Source organism: Anas acuta, chromosome 7, assembly GCF_963932015.1.
Source record: "Anas acuta chromosome 7, bAnaAcu1.1, whole genome shotgun sequence".
Classification (NCBI taxonomy): domain Eukaryota; kingdom Metazoa; phylum Chordata; class Aves; order Anseriformes; family Anatidae; genus Anas; species Anas acuta.
The window spans coordinates 22143748-22161892 of record NC_088985.1 but is presented as its reverse complement, the minus strand read 5'-3'; the positions used below and the strand labels follow the sequence as shown (position 1 = coordinate 22161892).

General features: G+C 33.8%; 1 protein-coding gene across 14 annotated transcripts in view; it reads left to right on the top strand.

The window, feature by feature from the left end:
- EXOC6 (exocyst complex component 6) overlaps positions 1 to 18145 on the top strand; it is a 123053-nt gene that overhangs the window by 75425 nt on the left and 29483 nt on the right. For 7 of the 14 annotated variants that reach the window (XM_068688079.1, XM_068688078.1, XM_068688084.1 and 4 more), the window contains 4 exons: positions 766 to 900; positions 4807 to 4986; positions 7903 to 7932; positions 14561 to 14702. In XM_068688079.1, coding sequence (XP_068544180.1) covers positions 766 to 900; positions 4807 to 4986; positions 7903 to 7932; positions 14561 to 14702 — 487 coding nt within the window. The other 7 variants (XM_068688081.1, XM_068688080.1, XM_068688082.1 and 4 more) reach the window with 3 other exon arrangements.

Genomic DNA, 18145 nt, shown 5'->3' with positions numbered 1-18145 from the left:
ATTACCTGAAAACTCTTACCACTTTGCTTGTATACAGGACTCAATTCTTGTGTTCTGCTTCTGTCTAGCACTTATCAGGACATTGCCAAGTTTATTTTTCCCTTTAAAAAAAAAAAAAAAAGATAGGGAGAAACAGCAAATCACTCTATAAATATTCACTGCAGGCACATACAAGGTCAGGAGACAGCAGGTACTGACATACTGTTATGTCAGTTACTATGCATTATCTGTGTTGTCTAATTTGTGAACTGAATGTGAATAAAGGTCCTTCTTGTAAAAAGATTTATATTGTGTATATCAATATCTATATCATATATTTATATCAAAAGCAGGATTGTTACTGTTCGGGGGTTTGGGGAGTTGGCAACCTTATTTTTGAAGTTTCCTAACTTCTTTATGCGTTGCTTTTTTTTTTTTTTTAATTGCAGTAATTGTGTTTGTTTTGTTGTTTGTTTACTTGTTTTTGTGGTACAAGTTATTGTTTTTATTTTGGTAGTATATTGTCTTTTATTTTCCCTTTTTTAATTCTGAATTATCAATTGGATTCATTTCACTGAGTAGGTGTCTGCAATCTTCATTTTTAAAATGGCATCATTTGTATGTAAACTGTGGTATTGCTCCTTAATGGTATTTGAAAGATAACTTAAAAATTGCCAGTTAATAGCTGGTAACTTGAAATACTGTAATTAACTTTTAGAACTACCCTTTTATAAAAAAAATGGTAAAGGGAAAAAGGCTTTATATAATAACTTTTGTTTCTTGCAGCTTGTTCAAATCATCATAAACACAACCCACCTGGAACAAGCCTGTAAATACCTTGAGGATTTTATATCTAACATTACAAACATTTCACAAGTGACTGTTCACACTGCAAGACTTTATGGACTTTCTACATTTAAGGTATAGTTTATGTCATCTGTTAGATGACCATGTGAAAAGTTAATTCATTTATAGTGATTTTAATGTTTTTTAAAATAAAAGGGAATGAGGGGAAAGCTGCACATTTATTCATTTTGAACGTCAAAAAAAACCTGAACTGTTAAGACTTAATTTATAACACTGAGCAGATAAACACCTTTTTATGTTATCAATATTATCTGAAGTATGTCATTATATGAGAAGCGCATCCCATTTTTACAGATGCATCTTTTACTACGTTAAAAAATCTTTCAGTAGATTAAGCTCCAAGCAATGTAACATCTTCCATTTCTGAATGGAATCAGGCAAAAACAGCAACTGTAATCTGAAATGTTTGTAATATTTGGTTGTTTTTATTCTACGATAGAAATATTTGTAGTATATTTTCAGTCTGTGTAATGATAATATAAAAGCAGTATTAAGAATGTTATACATAGCATAAATTATTCAATTCTTTTTAGAATTCATATTTCATTTATATGTCCTTTAAATTTATATGTGCAGTAATGGTCATTAAAATAGAATATGTAGGGGTAAATATAGGTAATTATGTTAACGTGTAATTATCTACAAAGAAGCTGTAGTATTTTTTTATCTTTAAATAGTAAGAACTGTTCTAAGTAGGAAGGGGAACAAATTGAAGAACATTTATTCCAAAACACATATCTACATGACCGAGTGGTTGAGATTATATTCAGTATTGTATATTCAGAAAGCAAATCTATATATGATTGTCTATCCATGTAGCTTTTTTGGTTTAGAATAGAAGCAAATGTGTGTGCGTCAGGAGGGATGGATGGACTTAGGGGTTTCTTTCTGAAGAAAAGATTCCTACAGAAGAATAATCCTCTATAAGTCACCTTGTCCAGTTAGTGCATTCGTTAGTCACCTTGTTCAGCCAGTGCATTACCTTCTCAGTCACTTGGGACTTTTATGTAGAAATTTTTGGAGGAGAAATAAAACATTTAAAAATAAAACAAAACAAAAAAACAAACAAAAAAAAACATAAAAAAGCATCTGTAACTTAAACTTTAATGTGTATGTGTTGTTTTTTAAAGATGGGATAAGGAGAATTAATGCTATTTAGAGTAGTTCTGTTTTCTGCACCTATTTCTTTTTTTTTCTCTTGGTACAATATGTACCCTATCCTACTATAGTATCTCCTCTGGCATACATTTTAAAGGTGGGTGAGGTGACACCAACATTGCCATGCAGTTCATATTTCCAGTTGACATCCAATAATTTTTCCATTAACTTTTTTTTTTTTTTTCAAAGGGTTTAATGAACAAGGCAAGGCAGAAGGGTTCTGACTTCGTAGCTGTAAGCTAGGTTACCGTTGTCCTGCTAGTATGGTTTTACTAAATTTTGACCTATGTTGTAGGTATAGGCTGAGTAGTTCTTTTGTTATATACCAGTCGTGTATGTGTATATTTTAATTTGTGTGTATATGGATATTTTATTATAAGGTCAGCTCAAGCTCTTTTTAACAGTCAAAGCAAAATGCTTAATGCAGCCATAGTCTAATTTCATTGAAAGATAAAATGTTCTTTGTCTTTGAATTTCATCTGATAAATGCAGTTTAAAGTTTGCATTACATTGTGTGCTGATTGCTTATGCTATAAGTTATGCTAACTCTACTAAAAACTATTTAAGTTTCATTAGAGAGAATCACAGAATATTATATATGTATTTAGTGAGCATAGGGCCTAGGCACTGTGGCAAAGTACAGAGTGAACAGTGACAAACATAAGACATTTTTTCTGTTTTCTCTCCTATCTCTTTCCCTTTTCTCCCCTTTTTTCTCTCCTATCTCTTTCCTTTTTCTTCCCTTTCTATCTTAATGAAAAACTACATGTGGTTCCCCAGCTAGGACCTCATGGAGTTTGGTATGCTATACAGTTATTAAATTCATCTCCTGGTAGCAAATCATGTCACATCCATTCTTTCTTGAGTGATCAAAAATTTCCTTTTATTAGCAGTGTTGATCAGATTTACATTCCATGAGATGATCTTACAAATACATCTACACTGTACTTTTTTAATAGAAACCCTCAGACCTATTTCATTGCTACTATATTAGAGAACTGTTTTTCCCATGTTATTATTGTATATAAGATGTCATTTTAAAATGCCATTCAAATTCTCCAAGCATTGTTTAATGGTGCTAGAAGGAAATAATAATAATACAAAAATGCTAGTTTATTTTTATCAAATTAAACAATTGTGTAGCTTTCAGTATTTACAGCTACACTTTCCAGCTTTGGATGACTGACTGCAAATGTGGATACCATTGTATTTCTTTGTCTCTTGAAAGCAGTTTTTGATGCAATTCTGTCATCAAGTTAAGAGATGGAATACTTCCTCTGCATCTGCTTCTTGGAGTCATCTCCTACTGCTAATTCACTCTTTATCGTGCATGGGATTCACAGTGCTGCTTCTCAGAAGTAATTTCTGGGTTTCTAATCTGTTCACAGTTTTCTCAGGGAACAGTGTGCAACATTCCTTGCTTAAAGTGTTGGCAGCACAGTGCTGCTGTTGTAACCCAATAACCAAAGCAAAATAAAGTAGCCAAAACCAGGCTTCCAGAAACAAAAACCAATGGGCTGGTCTTGTTGTTGCCATTTAGTAGAACCAGTTAACTGTTGAAGATGATACAGCCACTCCATAAATGACTTGGGTTTTGTTTGTTTTATAAACCAAGTAATCTCACTAAATTTAAGCAGATGTATTTGCTAGCGTTGTTCTTATAGACTGTTGAAACATCATTAATTAGAAACTTTGGACAAAGAATTAACTTTAATTGAAGCTGTTACATTAATAGCCATCTACAAAACTGTGAATATCAACATACTTTGAGACATTTTCATATGTGTTAGAGGAGAGCTGTTTAATGGAAGCTTTTACAAGTTGGTTTGGCATTAAAGTGCCATTTTTAGTGAACCATACCTTGATACTGTTACATGGCAGGACCATATGCTTGCTCACTTCCTCCTGAAATGCCTCACAGCCTGGAGCCTGGCAGAAAATTGAATTTGGTGCACACCTTTGGTGCCACGTTTAGGCTCAGGGCCTTTTGATTTTTCCTTTTTTTTTTTTTTTTTTCCTTTTTCTTTTCTTATTTACACCTTGTCTGCACTGCCATGATTTTAGGCTGGTTTATCTTAGAGGAAACTTGCAATGGGAATTTTATCCACTTCTATGTTGCTCCAGTGTACCCAACCTATTTTTCCTCTCTAAAAACCCTCAGCAACTGACCAGTTCATTTAAAATTAAACCTCTTTATTGATTTGTTTCTCAAGATCACTGAAGAAAGTTTCATCTTGAGCTTGAATCACAGTATGGAATTTTTCCAGTATCATTAAATTCCAGTCTGGCAAAAGCATTCCTTTCCAGCAAGATACACTTTATCAAGCATCTGTAGGTAGATCCCATTGCTTCTATGAGGATCTGTCCTAAACAAATCAGGCAGATAGCATCATAATCTTGCTTCACAGTAAATGCTAGATGTTATCTCTGATCAGATCATTTCTACATTGACTGGCACAAAAGCAGGATCTAGATAGTGGCAGAACAAAAAGGAGCATGAGGAAGTAGGGGAGTGCTCTGCATCAGTGTGTTATGATCAGGATATGTATGGGAGGGTGAAAAGTGATGTGTATTCTTCAGATTTACAGCATTAAATTAATTACATAAAAATCCTATGATTGCCAGACCTCCTGCCATAACAGATAAAATAACTACGTTCTTTTGTTATTCTCTTTTTTAGATAGGGTAGGTAAACCTTGTATCAGAGAAAAACACAAGACTTAAGTTTAACTGATGAGAACTATTTATGTCCTAGTAGTATTTTAGAATTCTGACAATTGTGCACTATTTATTTGTTTTCAGGATGCAAGGCATGCTGCAGAAGGAGAAATATATACGAAACTTAACCAAAAAATAGATGAATTTATTCAAATTGCTGACTATGATTGGACAATGTCTGAATCAGATGGAAGAGCCAGTGGATACTTAATGGACCTTATTAACTTTTTAAGAAGCACATTTCAAGTTTTTACTCATTTACCTGTAAGTGTTGAAAATACGTTTAATTTCAAGCCATTGTAGCTTTATTTTATTTTAAAATACTGACGTTTTTGAACAAATATGTGATTTTTGAATTGCATACATGCTAGCAGATTAATTTTCCAGTATTTTCAATACAGACATGTTTTCAAATGTTTCACTATGTTGATGATGCTTATCTATCATAATAATTAGAAAAATGCTTTTGAATACTTTAGTAATAATTGTAACAACAGCTAATTGACAAAACAATTTGTAAATAGGTGGTTTTCTAGAGCGGGCTAGCCCTCAAATGGCCTTCTGTGTACAGTTCCGTATACACATGCATTCATTGATTTAAAGGACACCGAATTGGTGTAAGTCCTGCAATTGTGCAGAATACTCTGGTTCTCCAAAGTTGTTTTTAGTTAGTCATTTGATTCTTGTTAAACGAGCTTCCTTGAACCAAGTCCTTGTTCTTATTCAAATATATTCTTTGTCACTTTGTTCTAGGTAAAAGGGCATTGGCAACCTGTTTTGTGTGCTCATTGTTATATTCTGTTGTCTGATTTCCCCTTGCTTTAAGATAAAAAAGACAATTTCTAATTTGAGTTATCATCATAATAGTTTATACCTTTGTAAGTATGGAATAACTTCAGTAAGTCTTTCGAGCTGCATCTGCTTTTCGTCAGCTTGTCCTTGGCTGCTACCGTCACACTGATGTCTGATTGCTTTACCCACATGCAGTGCCTATCAGGAATTAGTTCTCAATGCATGGAATGTTTTGAGGCTCCAGAGTGGAAATAAAAGATAATTTATTTATGTGCGCAGCAAAGTTTGAAGTTGCTGGCGTAGCAGGCTTCTCAGGTCTTCTAAATCATGTTAAGTGGTTGTGATTCTTTAGTCTATTTTTTTTAATTACTCAAAGATATAACCAACTCAAAATGTATCACATAATGTTTATGTGAATGGAAGTATGAGGCATGTGCTTTCATGCCAAGTAAGTCAAGCGTTTTTTTTAATAAAGAATAGCATGTTTGTTAGTTAATTTCACCATCACTTTTTGTTACTCTTTGAACAAATGGCATTGCTCCTCAGTGGCCACGTGCATATAGCAGCTGTGAACAATGATGTACAGCTTCTAGAGAAAGATGTAAAGAGGTTTATCATGACTGTATGTTGTGATATACCTGTTCTAAAATGGGGCCCAGACAGAAATAATGTTCTTCTATGAGCTGAAATGAAAATGTGGTTTCCTTGAATGAGATAGTTTGTTAGGAGGGTTGTGAAGATGCTACTATGGTATTAGGACCTGAAAAGCATGAAGGGAATATAAATAAGCGCCTGGGGACACAAGCCAAACTTTTGAGAAAACTAGTTCCTATGAGGAGGTTATTCTATAATTTTGAACTCTGGCCAGGTAACAGGCTGGGGCTGTACAATTGACTAGTCTGCTCTGGCAAGAGGGTTCTTCTAACTTGACTTATACCGTGCATCACTTACTGTTCTGGCTTCGCAGATTGTAGAAAAATACAGTCCTATAAATGTTGTTGTGCATGAGCTGTGAAGATTATATGAAAATGTGCATACAGTTTAATTTTGGTGATTCTAATTAGATACATAGTAGTAAGTTATTTTCATTAAAGATATTTTCTGTGGCAAGCTCAGAAGTAGGTTCCATAATTCAGGAAAACATTAAGTGCTGTGGAGTCATAGGCAAAACTAGATTAGCATATGGCACAGTTAAAATTTAGAATAATTTTAGTATTCATTTTCATTAACAGAATAAGGATGTCACAGTGTCATTTCTATAACAATTTTTGTATTGCTGGCAGAAACAGCAAAATAGTTCTTCAGAAACATGCCTGTAATCAGAAATCTAAGAACAAAAGTTCTGAGCACTGGTTGTAATTTTACTAAAGAAAAGAGTGGGACAAGTAGAGAGGAACCTCTTCTCTTACTACCATAGTGGATCCAATTGTGCTATAGTGCTAGGGCTTAGGGCACTACTTTGCTGCATTCATTCTCCATAGTCTCATTCAGGGGTTACACACATTCTCTTTGATACTGTTTCAAAATCTAGTCTTACGGTAAAAGTGTTAGGCTATGTTCTTTAACAATTGTTTGGCTGTTGTCAAATTCCTGCCATTAGAGTCCTGTCTTGTTTTAGATGTATGTGTAAGCTGTGTAAACACATGGGGATGTCTCCTTTTGTGCTCCCACATGGGTCTATACAGAATTATTTCTGTAGAAATGTAGACACATGGAATTGCTAGAAATGTCTTACATCTCCAAATGTTTTTTCTTTCAAGTTTTATATCATAGTTTTTCTTCTCTGTATTTATGCACTGTGCTTTAGTGTCAGTTTGGGGAAAGAAAATACATTTATTTAATCTTCCAGTTATAGTACCTTTTGCTTTATGTCAAAAAAATATTAATACATTGTGTTACATTTAGATTAATACTGTCCTAAGCCATTCTAAATTTTGTGTGAAATACATTAATAATGTACAGATAGTCTCTATAGGCCAAGACAGTAAGCATGGCATTTATTTTAAAACCAAAGTATTTTGGAATTGATTATTTGTGGTAATGAAAACTTTCTGGAAAGGCATATCAACAGATGTTTCCTAATTTGAAGGATTGCTAATTTGATATTTTGGCATACTTGTCCTTATTACAGAAAAACATTTTATTATTGGGTTATTATTACTTCAATTATAATCTCTTTGTTGGGCCTTGACAAAATACTATAAAAGTTCCTTTTTTTTCTTTTTTTTTTTAAGAAAAAATGATTATGTAGATATAATTGTTATTTTTTGAAACTTTTCCTTACCTTTTATTACTACCAATTTTTTATTCTTTTTTTTTTTTTTTTTTTGATGTTGACAGTACATCTTAATTTTTTTGTTTTGATTGCCTTACTGGTTTCCTTCTCAGAATAACAACAATGACCATGCAGCTATGTCGGTAAGTAGATGAAAGATGAAGAAAAAGCATGTGAACTGAAAAACTATGAACTGCCTGCAGGCTTATTGCTTCAATTTTTAATCATTTAATAAAAAGATCTTTCTGTTTTGCTGATGACTTGCTGTGTACCTTGTGTGACTGCATGCAGGAATCAGGTTAACGACTAATGCTGAGTTTTCATGCACTTGAAGGGCAGGAGCCCTAAAAACCTTGCAGAAGGGTGGTGGGGTGTGCATTGCATCCCAAATGAGATCATTTAGAGGAGGCTGAAACCTTTTGGAAGTGAGGTCAGGTATCAAAATGCAGCTATAAGGCATGCATACAGAATAGAGGTGGAGTGACAAAACAAAATAAAGAATCAGTGAAAGTTCCATTGTTCCTCTGCTACATCTATCAGAGGTCAAGGGAATGTGTATGACCAAATATATATTTGTTTAGAAGATGATGAATTACATTTAAAAATTCCTCCAAGTTCTGATTATTTTTAAGTCATCAATTCATTTGGCATAAGCATTTTAATTATAATGAAAATGTTGAAATTCATATAGTTACTTTTAGTAGTTTTCTGTGAATATAGAGTTCTGGTTTATCAGCTCTGATGTGTTTGAATCTTATTGCTGTATGCTGCTTAATTGAACAAATGTACACTGTGCCATTCACTATTTAAGTAAATAAATATATAAGGCATTACCATACACAGTGTGGGGATTCATATTTTTACAGTTAAAATTACATCTCCTCAGGGAAGAAATAATTAACTCAAGACATTGTGTGTTTTAGATTAAGGATAAAGACTGGAGCAAAAGCTTTGAAACTCAGTATCTAACTGTTCCACAGATCTATTCTCTGCATTCAGTAAAGCATACACTTCAAATACATGTGTAAGAGGTGGGCAAATACGAAGCAGTCATTTTATTCTATTAATTAAAACCTTCAATTTATGTTAAAACAATTTAGAAGTAAAATAAAACACACCAGTCAAAAGGGAAAAAACAAACAAACAAACAAACAAACAAACAAAAAAAACCAACGGTAGTACCAGTGTTATTGTCTAGAACTCCTTGCTGTATTTTTCAGTAATTTTCAAGAGTAGCGTTAGAAAGCTTCAGTTATTATATTTGTGTGTGGTGTGGATTAGAATGTTTTATCAATGGTAGCCAGACATCTGGACTATTTTCTAACAGGACTGCACTCTTAGACTAGATGCCAAAAACAGTAGAGGGAATCTTGGAGTCCTGATTTCCAAGGAAGTTGGAAGTGGATCCAAAGTACCTTGTGTTAGAGTGTGTAGAGAATGTCTTTAAAGCTGACTAGCATACATTAAGTAGCAAATCCTGTTCCTGACTGCCAAAAAAATACGTTGGATGTATATAAAATTATATTACGTTTGCTTTTTTTCCTTTTAATTTTGGATAGTTATAATGTTTTCTCAGGATTTTTAGTTTGCACCTAAATTTATCCTGGTATTTTACATCAGATAAAACCAAAGCTTAATTCAGTTACTCAGCCTGGATAAAGCCTATCGCACCAACTAGCATGCTTCCTCTACAGTGTCAGCAAAAGAGTGTGCTTTAAGGAAAGTTGTTAGAAATTAAGTATCAATTTCCAACATTAAAGATCCTTAGTAGTGTGCTCAGTTCTCCTTTATTTCTGATGGGGTGGTCTTAAGATTGGTGATCTCATTAGAAAGTCAGCAGTGCCTTGAGGAACTTGCCTCCTTGTCTTACAGAGGCTGGGACACTGGAGCTGAAGTGCTGTGGCTGGGAGTCACTGCTGAAGCAGTTTTAGTATGTGACCCAGTAAGAGTGAATTCCAGCTATGGTTTTATTTTAGTCTTTCTGTCTGTGCCTCTAGAGTTGTTCTCATCTCTTTCCAGTTAATTTACCACTCCAAATAATAGGGAGGATGTGGGTTCCATACAGCAGCTTCTTTAAAGCTAGTTCCTGTGCCACCTTCCCTGTCAGGAAAAGTTTAGCTGGCTTTATTGAAAGACGTAGTACACATTTCACTAATCAAAGAAACCTCAGTTCAGTGAGTAGCTTATGATCTTTTTTTCCTAACTTTACACACTTGCTTTAGTAGATTGTGGGAAATTCCACCTGTCTCATCATCACTGCAGTAAAAAACTGTATTAGGCAGAGTTCTTCTGAGAATAGGAAAAGAGGAGACAAACCCTTTCCTGGCTCAGACAGGGGGAAAAAAAAAACAAAAAACAAAAAAAACAATGGGCCTAAACTAGTGTTGGAAGTAAACAGCTAAATGAGGCATGAGTAATCATACCTCTTGTTTTAGATAAGTTAATTTGAAATTATAGAGGGTATATAAGCGTTTTTAACTGAAGTTTAGAATTATCTGAACTTTTATTTCAGACACAATTTACATGCTTTGTCAGTACAAAGTTAGTATTGGACAACTCTGAAAGAGAAAATGAATGACCAGTGAAAAGTTAAAATTACAAATTACTTTCAATTAGGTATTTTTTGACTGTTTTCATTAGAATGTGGAGATTGGAAGTAAAATTGAGTCTTAAACTCTATTTGTGATTTTGAATATACTTGTTTTTTTTTTATCAATAGTTCAAAAATTGTATTTTATTCTTGCTTTAGTTATTAGAATCATAGAATCATTTAGTTTGGGAAAGACCTTTAAGATCATCGAGTCCAACTGTTATCATATGCATATGCAATGTGTGGGCTGCTATAAGCAGCAAAGAAGCAGATAAAGCAAAGAGTACAAAATCTATGCACTTACCAGTTATTATAACTGATGAAATCTGTGTGTTTAAGGATTGGGTGTTGTTTTTTTTTGTTTTTTTTTGTTTTTTTTTTCCAGTTTCAGAAAGTCTTTTTTTAATTATTTGTCATTTCATAATGTTAAATTAATTCCTAAGCTTAACTTCTTAGTTTTAACAGATAAGTTTTGTTATCTCCTTTTATGCTGAGGATGGCAGTTTGTGTTATTTTATTGTTTCTGTGATTGACAGCAAAAGCCCAATTTCACAGCTTGCAGTGAGGGTGAAGGGGTGGTGGTTTTCTGCAGCTATATTCAAAAACTGTCAATCAAAAGCCTTCACAGGCTACTTAGTGAATGGTGTTTTTTTCCCTGATTTCTCCAAATGCCGCTTCATGCTGTCTTTGATTGGCACAGCCTGGCAGGGAGGATGGATGAATCTGTCACTGGACGGTTAATTGTGTTGCTGGTCTCAGCCTGACATCAGGTCTTTGACTCGTAACTGGCTCAATACAAAACAAATTAGCAGATTGTAGTCATATTTCTCATTCTATATGCTTTGACTTTGTTGAATGCAGTCCATAAATCATATTGACTGACACCATAGTGAATGATGAAAGCTGCTTTTGAGACGGCTAGCGTGGGTCTTAGAAAGCAGCACCATGAAGGTGCCATGGAAGGATGCATATGGCTGACCCTTTGGGAATTTCCTAGGAGCCAAATGTCTCTTTACTGCAATTGTTCTTAGGAGAAAAGCTTTTGGGTCCTATAAAAAAGGATTTAATATGTCAGCAGATTCTCTTTACAAGCTCCTTTGAAATATAAGCAGTTTGTCTAAGGGGTTTCTCTTTTTACAAACTTGTATTTCAGCAAAATGTGAAGACAGGGTTAAAAAACAGTTGCCTTTAATACTGTTCGCAGGTGTTTCTGCTTATAGAATAGGGTCCTTGTTTCTTAAACTTTACATTGGTTGAGTGGAAGAATAGGTTTTGTAGATAGCAGCAATTAACATAGGCAGAGCAGAGATAATAGTAGTGTTTCCCAAATGGGAGGCAAAACTGGAACGAATGTGAGAAGCATCCTGAATCTCTGCATGCTACTGAATATAGGTATTTAATTGCTTCATACAGTAGCCACAGCCACCCCCTCTTAAAAAGATAAAAATTATGAATGTTTTAAAACTGAGATTTGTTTCATTTTGGAAAAGAAACACGTTCTTTTTATGTTCATAGATCATTAAATTTCTTGCATTATGAAAATGAATGCATTATGAGAAATGGCAAGTAATTAATTAATTGGGGAATGATGGAAATTTGGAAAGAGATTTTAACTGGAACTCATTTGTCAACCAAATTTGAATTTAATTATTTTTGGTATGTTGTACATCCAGCATATTTTGCGCTGGGAAGCCCTGAATTTTGAGGAGGATAACAGTAAAATCTGTATTTTTCTGAGTTAAAATTCAGCATTTAGGTTGATATGTTTAGCTTCATTTTTTCCTCTAGTCTTACAAAAAACAAGTGATATATCAAGTATAAACTATGCATAGTAAACTTCTATTATTTGTTGATATACCTTGTGAACAATAAGCCTGTAGTTCAAGTTGCATAGTTGGAAATAGTTTAAATGTTAGGATGTTTCCATCTTATGAAAATTTAAAAGAAGCATTAAATGTTCATGTATTGATACTTCTTTAAAGTCCAAGTGACTTTTACCATGTCATTTCTGTATTGTAACCATTATTTCTTGTGCTCCAGTACTATTGATATTTGCCAGATTGTAGAAACTACCTACAGATGTTTGTCAGAAAGATAAAATTCTGTCTTTTACTTATAATAACAGGGGAGGGAGTAAACATCATTTGCATATAAAACAAATTAAATGTTAATTTTTTTCTTGACAACCTATCAATCTGGTTAAACTTTTATTACATTATAGTGGCAGCATAAATAGGACATGGAGCTGATTTGATGGAGCAGTACATTAAACGGAGATGCACTAGTTGTTCCATTAAATCAAAATGACATTTCCATTAAGTATTTCAAACCTACTACATTGTAATTAAATGAACTGTGGCCCATTAATTCCCCTCTTCACCCCCTTTTTCTCTCCTCCCCTCTTCCCCCCCCATTTTTTTGGTCTTTTTTTTTTTTTTTTTCCATTCATATTGATATTGTTCTGCTTGGGGAATAGAGCTGCATGTCTCCCAGTGTAATTAACATTGGGTTTGGGAGACTTTTAAGCATGCTGTTCTTGCATTGTTTCTTACATTCTTTGTTGTCAGTTCATCTATTTTGCTCAAAAATGTTATTTGCTTTTCTGAGATGTTCAATTAAGAAACTGACATCTCATTTTAGATATAAAGCTCCTAACAGTTCAAGGTGTCTTAATGCCAAAGAGGTATTAGCAAAAGCCCTTTAATGTTTCTGTTTGACATATGAAGAGAATGAACATTTTACATTGTATTGTCTACATTTTATTATGCTTTAACAAAGCATGGATTTTTAAAGTACACAATGTTTATGGAGAAATGTGCTTTCTACAATATGTATACATGTAAATGAATATACAATGCTATGTACAGGTTGTCTTATTAAGGGAAATATCGGGCTCTTCAGATGTTAGAGCAGAACTTTCCAAACTTCTGGAAAAGTGAACTGCTGTCAGTCCTTCCCATTTTTCATTGCTTATATGTGTTTCTCTGAGTCAGTAGTGAATTGACCATCCTGACCTTGCAGAAAACAGTTGGGGAACCATTGCTTTAGAGAATAGGTGTCATCACTTTGCTGATGGATATAAGTAAAACAGTAGTGGTTTGTAGTCCAGTAGGTGGATTACATAATTATGATTTCTTTCATATAAACATGTTAATAGTTACTTTTGGTTCCATATATACCGTAACATATGTCAATTGAAAAGCGTGGTTTAAATACATGAAACTACAGAGACAGAAATTCATATAATTGCATTTGAAAACCAAGGTGTCTGCTCTTAAAGATCGCAGTGCTATGAATAGAATGTTGCCATCTAATCAGGTATCTGGTCTTAACTGATTTTTCTTCTCTGGTAGAACTTCTATATTTTTCTGATTTTCTGTATGAAATTGTTAGTAATTTATCAAATTAACATCTGATTTGGGGGATTTGTTTTATTGGTCTCTGGTTTGGAAAATTATTTGTCTCAATTACATATACATTGTAAAAAGATGAAAAAACTTTACTTGCTAAACTGTGATTAGGGAATTATTTCTATTTTGTACAGCAGAGGGCTGCATTTCATTTTGCAAGTTGTTGATTACAGACAGCACTGATTTATTAAGCACCTGAAAGATGATGGATAAGCATGAATATTTAAAATAATTTAGCAACAACCTTTGAGATGGAATTCAAGTAATTAAGTGCCACAAGCTGTAATGAGAAATGCCCCAACTGAAAGCAATGGTTTTGGTTTATATATATACACACATTTATTTATTTATTTATTTATTTATTTATTTATGACTGTTGTTAAGAATATGTGGCATGTCGATTTACATTCCTGCTTTCATTCTGTTTGGGTTAAAAAAAAAAAATCCACGCTCATGCTTCTGCAGCTTACATTGTTATTATGCTCTTCCATGTTGGGAAATGTCTTTGTATTCTTGAAGACTGTTGGATTTCTGCAAGAAGTATCAGTGATTGTTTGATTGTTTAACATACATTTAATTTAGCTCCCTAATTGATTTAATAGAAATGAAGCTAATGGGCCAAAGAAATAACAAGAAGTGTGATCATTCCTCTTCTAACCTAAGTCCTGCATCATTAAGACTTTGGCTGTATAATAAATTCAAATCAGATAAGACGTTCTTTACTGACATAACATTTGTTTCTATCTTAAAACCTGTTGCTCTTTCTACTAGGGAAAAGTGGCACAGACAGCTTGCATGTCAGCCTGCCAGCATCTTTCAACATCCCTAATGCAGATGCTACTGGACAGTGAATTAAAACAAATAAGCATGGGAGCAATTCAGCAGTTTAATTTAGATGTGATACAGTGTGAATGTAAGTAGATATCTCCATATTCCTATCTATATCTGTCTTAGCGTTGCAAAAAAAAATCTTTAACGTAAGCTATATAGTGATCTTTTTCCATTATCTACTAAAACTGTCTTTTTTTTTACTTTTAATGTTATTGCATTACAGCCTCCTGTAAAAGTATTTATGATTAATTATGTTAACATTTCTGGGAAAATTTATATATATATATTTTTAAAACTTTAGTATCTGATTGAAACGTCCATCTGTTGTTACTGTTAATGGCATCATAATGAGTACATCCCATAAACAGACCATAGCCTAGCACAGAATTGCCCCAAATCACTATATAAATATTATGGTCTTATAGTTGTGCACCAAAAGGTCAAAAGTCTGTGAAATTTAGTTTTCCCTCCGGGGAGTATTTATTACAATACAAGTTCTATTTGTGTTGTTACATAGGTTTTGTCTCTCCTAAAACTATTGCCTTACTCACTGTAAGTAGGGGTACTCACTAGAGTAGTAGTACTCATTTAATAGATGTCAGACATTGTTTTATTCTCACTATTCAAAATACAGAATTACTTCATAAAACTGGTTGAATCCAGCACTGAAGGCAGGATTAATTTTATCATGTTTTACATGGAACTCGCCACCGTAGGGTGAGCTCATACTCTGTATTAAGGAAGTTACTTTCATAACGTTGTGATATGAATAGGTTTTATGGTCGATGACTGAATAGGTTATGAATAGGTTTTTATGGTTGATGACTGAGATGCAACAAAAAGGCTGACTAGGGCTTTTTAAAATTCATATCTTTAGTTTCTTATACTCTTTTTTTTCCTGTTTATTTATTTATTTCTAAAATATCATTCCTCATATGATTGAAGCAGAGACCTCAATGATTTTGATGACTGCTTTAAAAAGTGGCAGTTTTGCAAATCCTCGGGTGTGTTTAGTGTGGGCATATGAGAAAACTGATGACTACTCAATTAGCAGCCACCATGGGAAACTGGAAATCTGTTTTCAAGTAATTTAGTGAGCATCATAAAGGATTCTTGTGGGAATAGAGTTAAAGGGCATTTGTGACTTTTTCACTTCAAGTGTATCTTTCCTCCTCTTGCCCTGTTTGTTGCATTCCATCTAAACTCCACAACAAGGCAGGCATCTTTCTGACAGTCCTTCCTTGTGCAGCCTTGAGGCCTTTCAGTGCAATGAGAGGACCTGACAGGATTATCAGAGTCTGTTTTGAAAAAAAAAGTATTTATGATGTTAAAGTTTGTCTCATGATTGCACAAGTTGGCCAAATAGAGGTATGCAGATATTTTGTCATTTTTAGTACAAATTTATATATTTTTGTATTGCAAATTTGATAGAGTTCTTTTCAAGTAGGTGAATAGGGGTATGTATGCGCATTTGTGTGGTTTCTTGGTTTAAAAAAAAAAATCCCAGCTGCAAAACAAATTTCATAACATTGATAATACTGATACCATAATCATTTATCTAGACAAGTCAAATTGGTGCATCCACTACACAGTTATCTGCCTTCTGAACTAATAGTATAACAGCAGAGAAAGCTTGTTGCCACCATGTTATTTTTTCTAGTGTCTGAAATATGTACAACTGCAAATAGAATAAACTTCAATTCTTTTTATGCTTTTAAAGCTTGTTAGAAAAAAATGGTTTTGCACAGAAACCTTTTGAGTAGCTTAAAGATGGCAGCTTGGCAGAATAGTATGTTGCAGCAAATGATGCCTTACAATCTGTAAGGGACTGTCACAAGATGATGTTCAGAGTCTGCTTTGCTGTTGCAGTTCATTCATAAGGTCTGTCACAGGCACATTCCAGGCCTGGCTGAGACGCCTGTGATTTATGTTCTTGCTCATCACCCTCCCCCAGCTTTATTCTTTGACACTTTGGGTGTAATGGATACAACAATGACATTTCAATTAGTGCTTAGGGTGTGCAAATAATTCACAAATGTTGGGTAATTTTCTATTGTATTTTACACATGGATATGACACTTTCATTATAGACAGGGTGCATTCTGAACGAATAAGTTATGTGAAACATAGAAAGTTATGATTATTTGAAGATGCATTTCAAAACATTGTTGGCGATATTCTACTTATTTATTCTAATTTTTAACGTTGCATTTTTATTCTTTCTAGTATGAAATGGAGGAGACCTAAATAAAAACAGGAAAATGTGATTACTAGTCAGAAAAAGCAATCAGCAGCCCAACAAACAGCCCAACAGTCTGTTAATGAGCTGTTAAGTCAGTAAGTGCTGAAGTTCTTGAGTCATAGCAACCAGGTAGAATGATGAGTGGAATTCCAAGAAATGGAGGTGGAAGGGGTTCACAAGAGGATATCTTGTGAACGCTGAGATTTTGTTATCCTGTGCTGTATTTCAGTGCAAAGTACCTAACTCTAAGAAGCAGAACAGAAAATCTGGGAGTACCTGATACTTTTCCTTGAGAATAAGATCAGGTGGTCTTATGTTTTTAAAAAAGAATACTGATGATCATCTTGTTCTGTTCTTCAGTTTCATGTGTTCCTTCCAAACATTCCAAAAGCTTTAAGTTTGATTTCAGGATGTCCTGTTTTAATTGTAATATTTTCCACTTTCACTACCTACAAGCTTCTGATCTTCAGTACTTTTGAACTGCAATTGTAGTTGTATCTTTCTGATCTTCACAGAAAAGTACTGGTAAAATTCTGTAAGCCACTTAATACATTTAATACATTTACATGCTGTAAGCCACTTAATACATTTTACATTATGAGGTTTTTATGTAAAATGTATTAGTTATTGTATATTTTTCTCTTGTTCAGTCAAAATGATTTATAGCTCCACTATCAGCAAGTTGTTTTGCTGAAGAGATCCAACCATACAAAAGTATGTGTCTCTTTCTTGGTACAAATATTTTATACTTTTTTTCAACTTTCACAGAAAAAAAATCTTTTTGGGGTGAAGCTGACATATGAATACTAATTTAGACTTCTTCTGTTTGTTTTAATCCTTAAAGTTTACACTTTAAGGTTAAGTGGTCATAGTGCTTTAATTTAGAACACCATCCAGATCTAGATATCTTACATCAGCATTTTATTAGTTAAGTAGAACTGATTAGAAATTCTGATTGCTGGAAAAGTTATTGTTAACTTTTGTAATTTATGTCTGTTTTAAAGTAATGGAATTGTGAGACAGGACTAATTGGCAGAAGGAGGTACAGTTGAGTAGTCAACCTTCTTCATCCAGCTGTGAATCTGTACGAGGATGGAAAGGTCTTGAGCCATGACAATAGGTGAGGGTGAAAGAAATCCTCAAACAGCATCAGCTAGCAGAGAACTAGCACAAAGCAAATTGTAATATACCTTCCTGACCAGTCCCACCTGGGGATTCCTGCCAGTCCCTCCTTTGTCACACACTGTGTTGAGAGCTGCAGTGTCCAAGAGCAAGAGAGAATC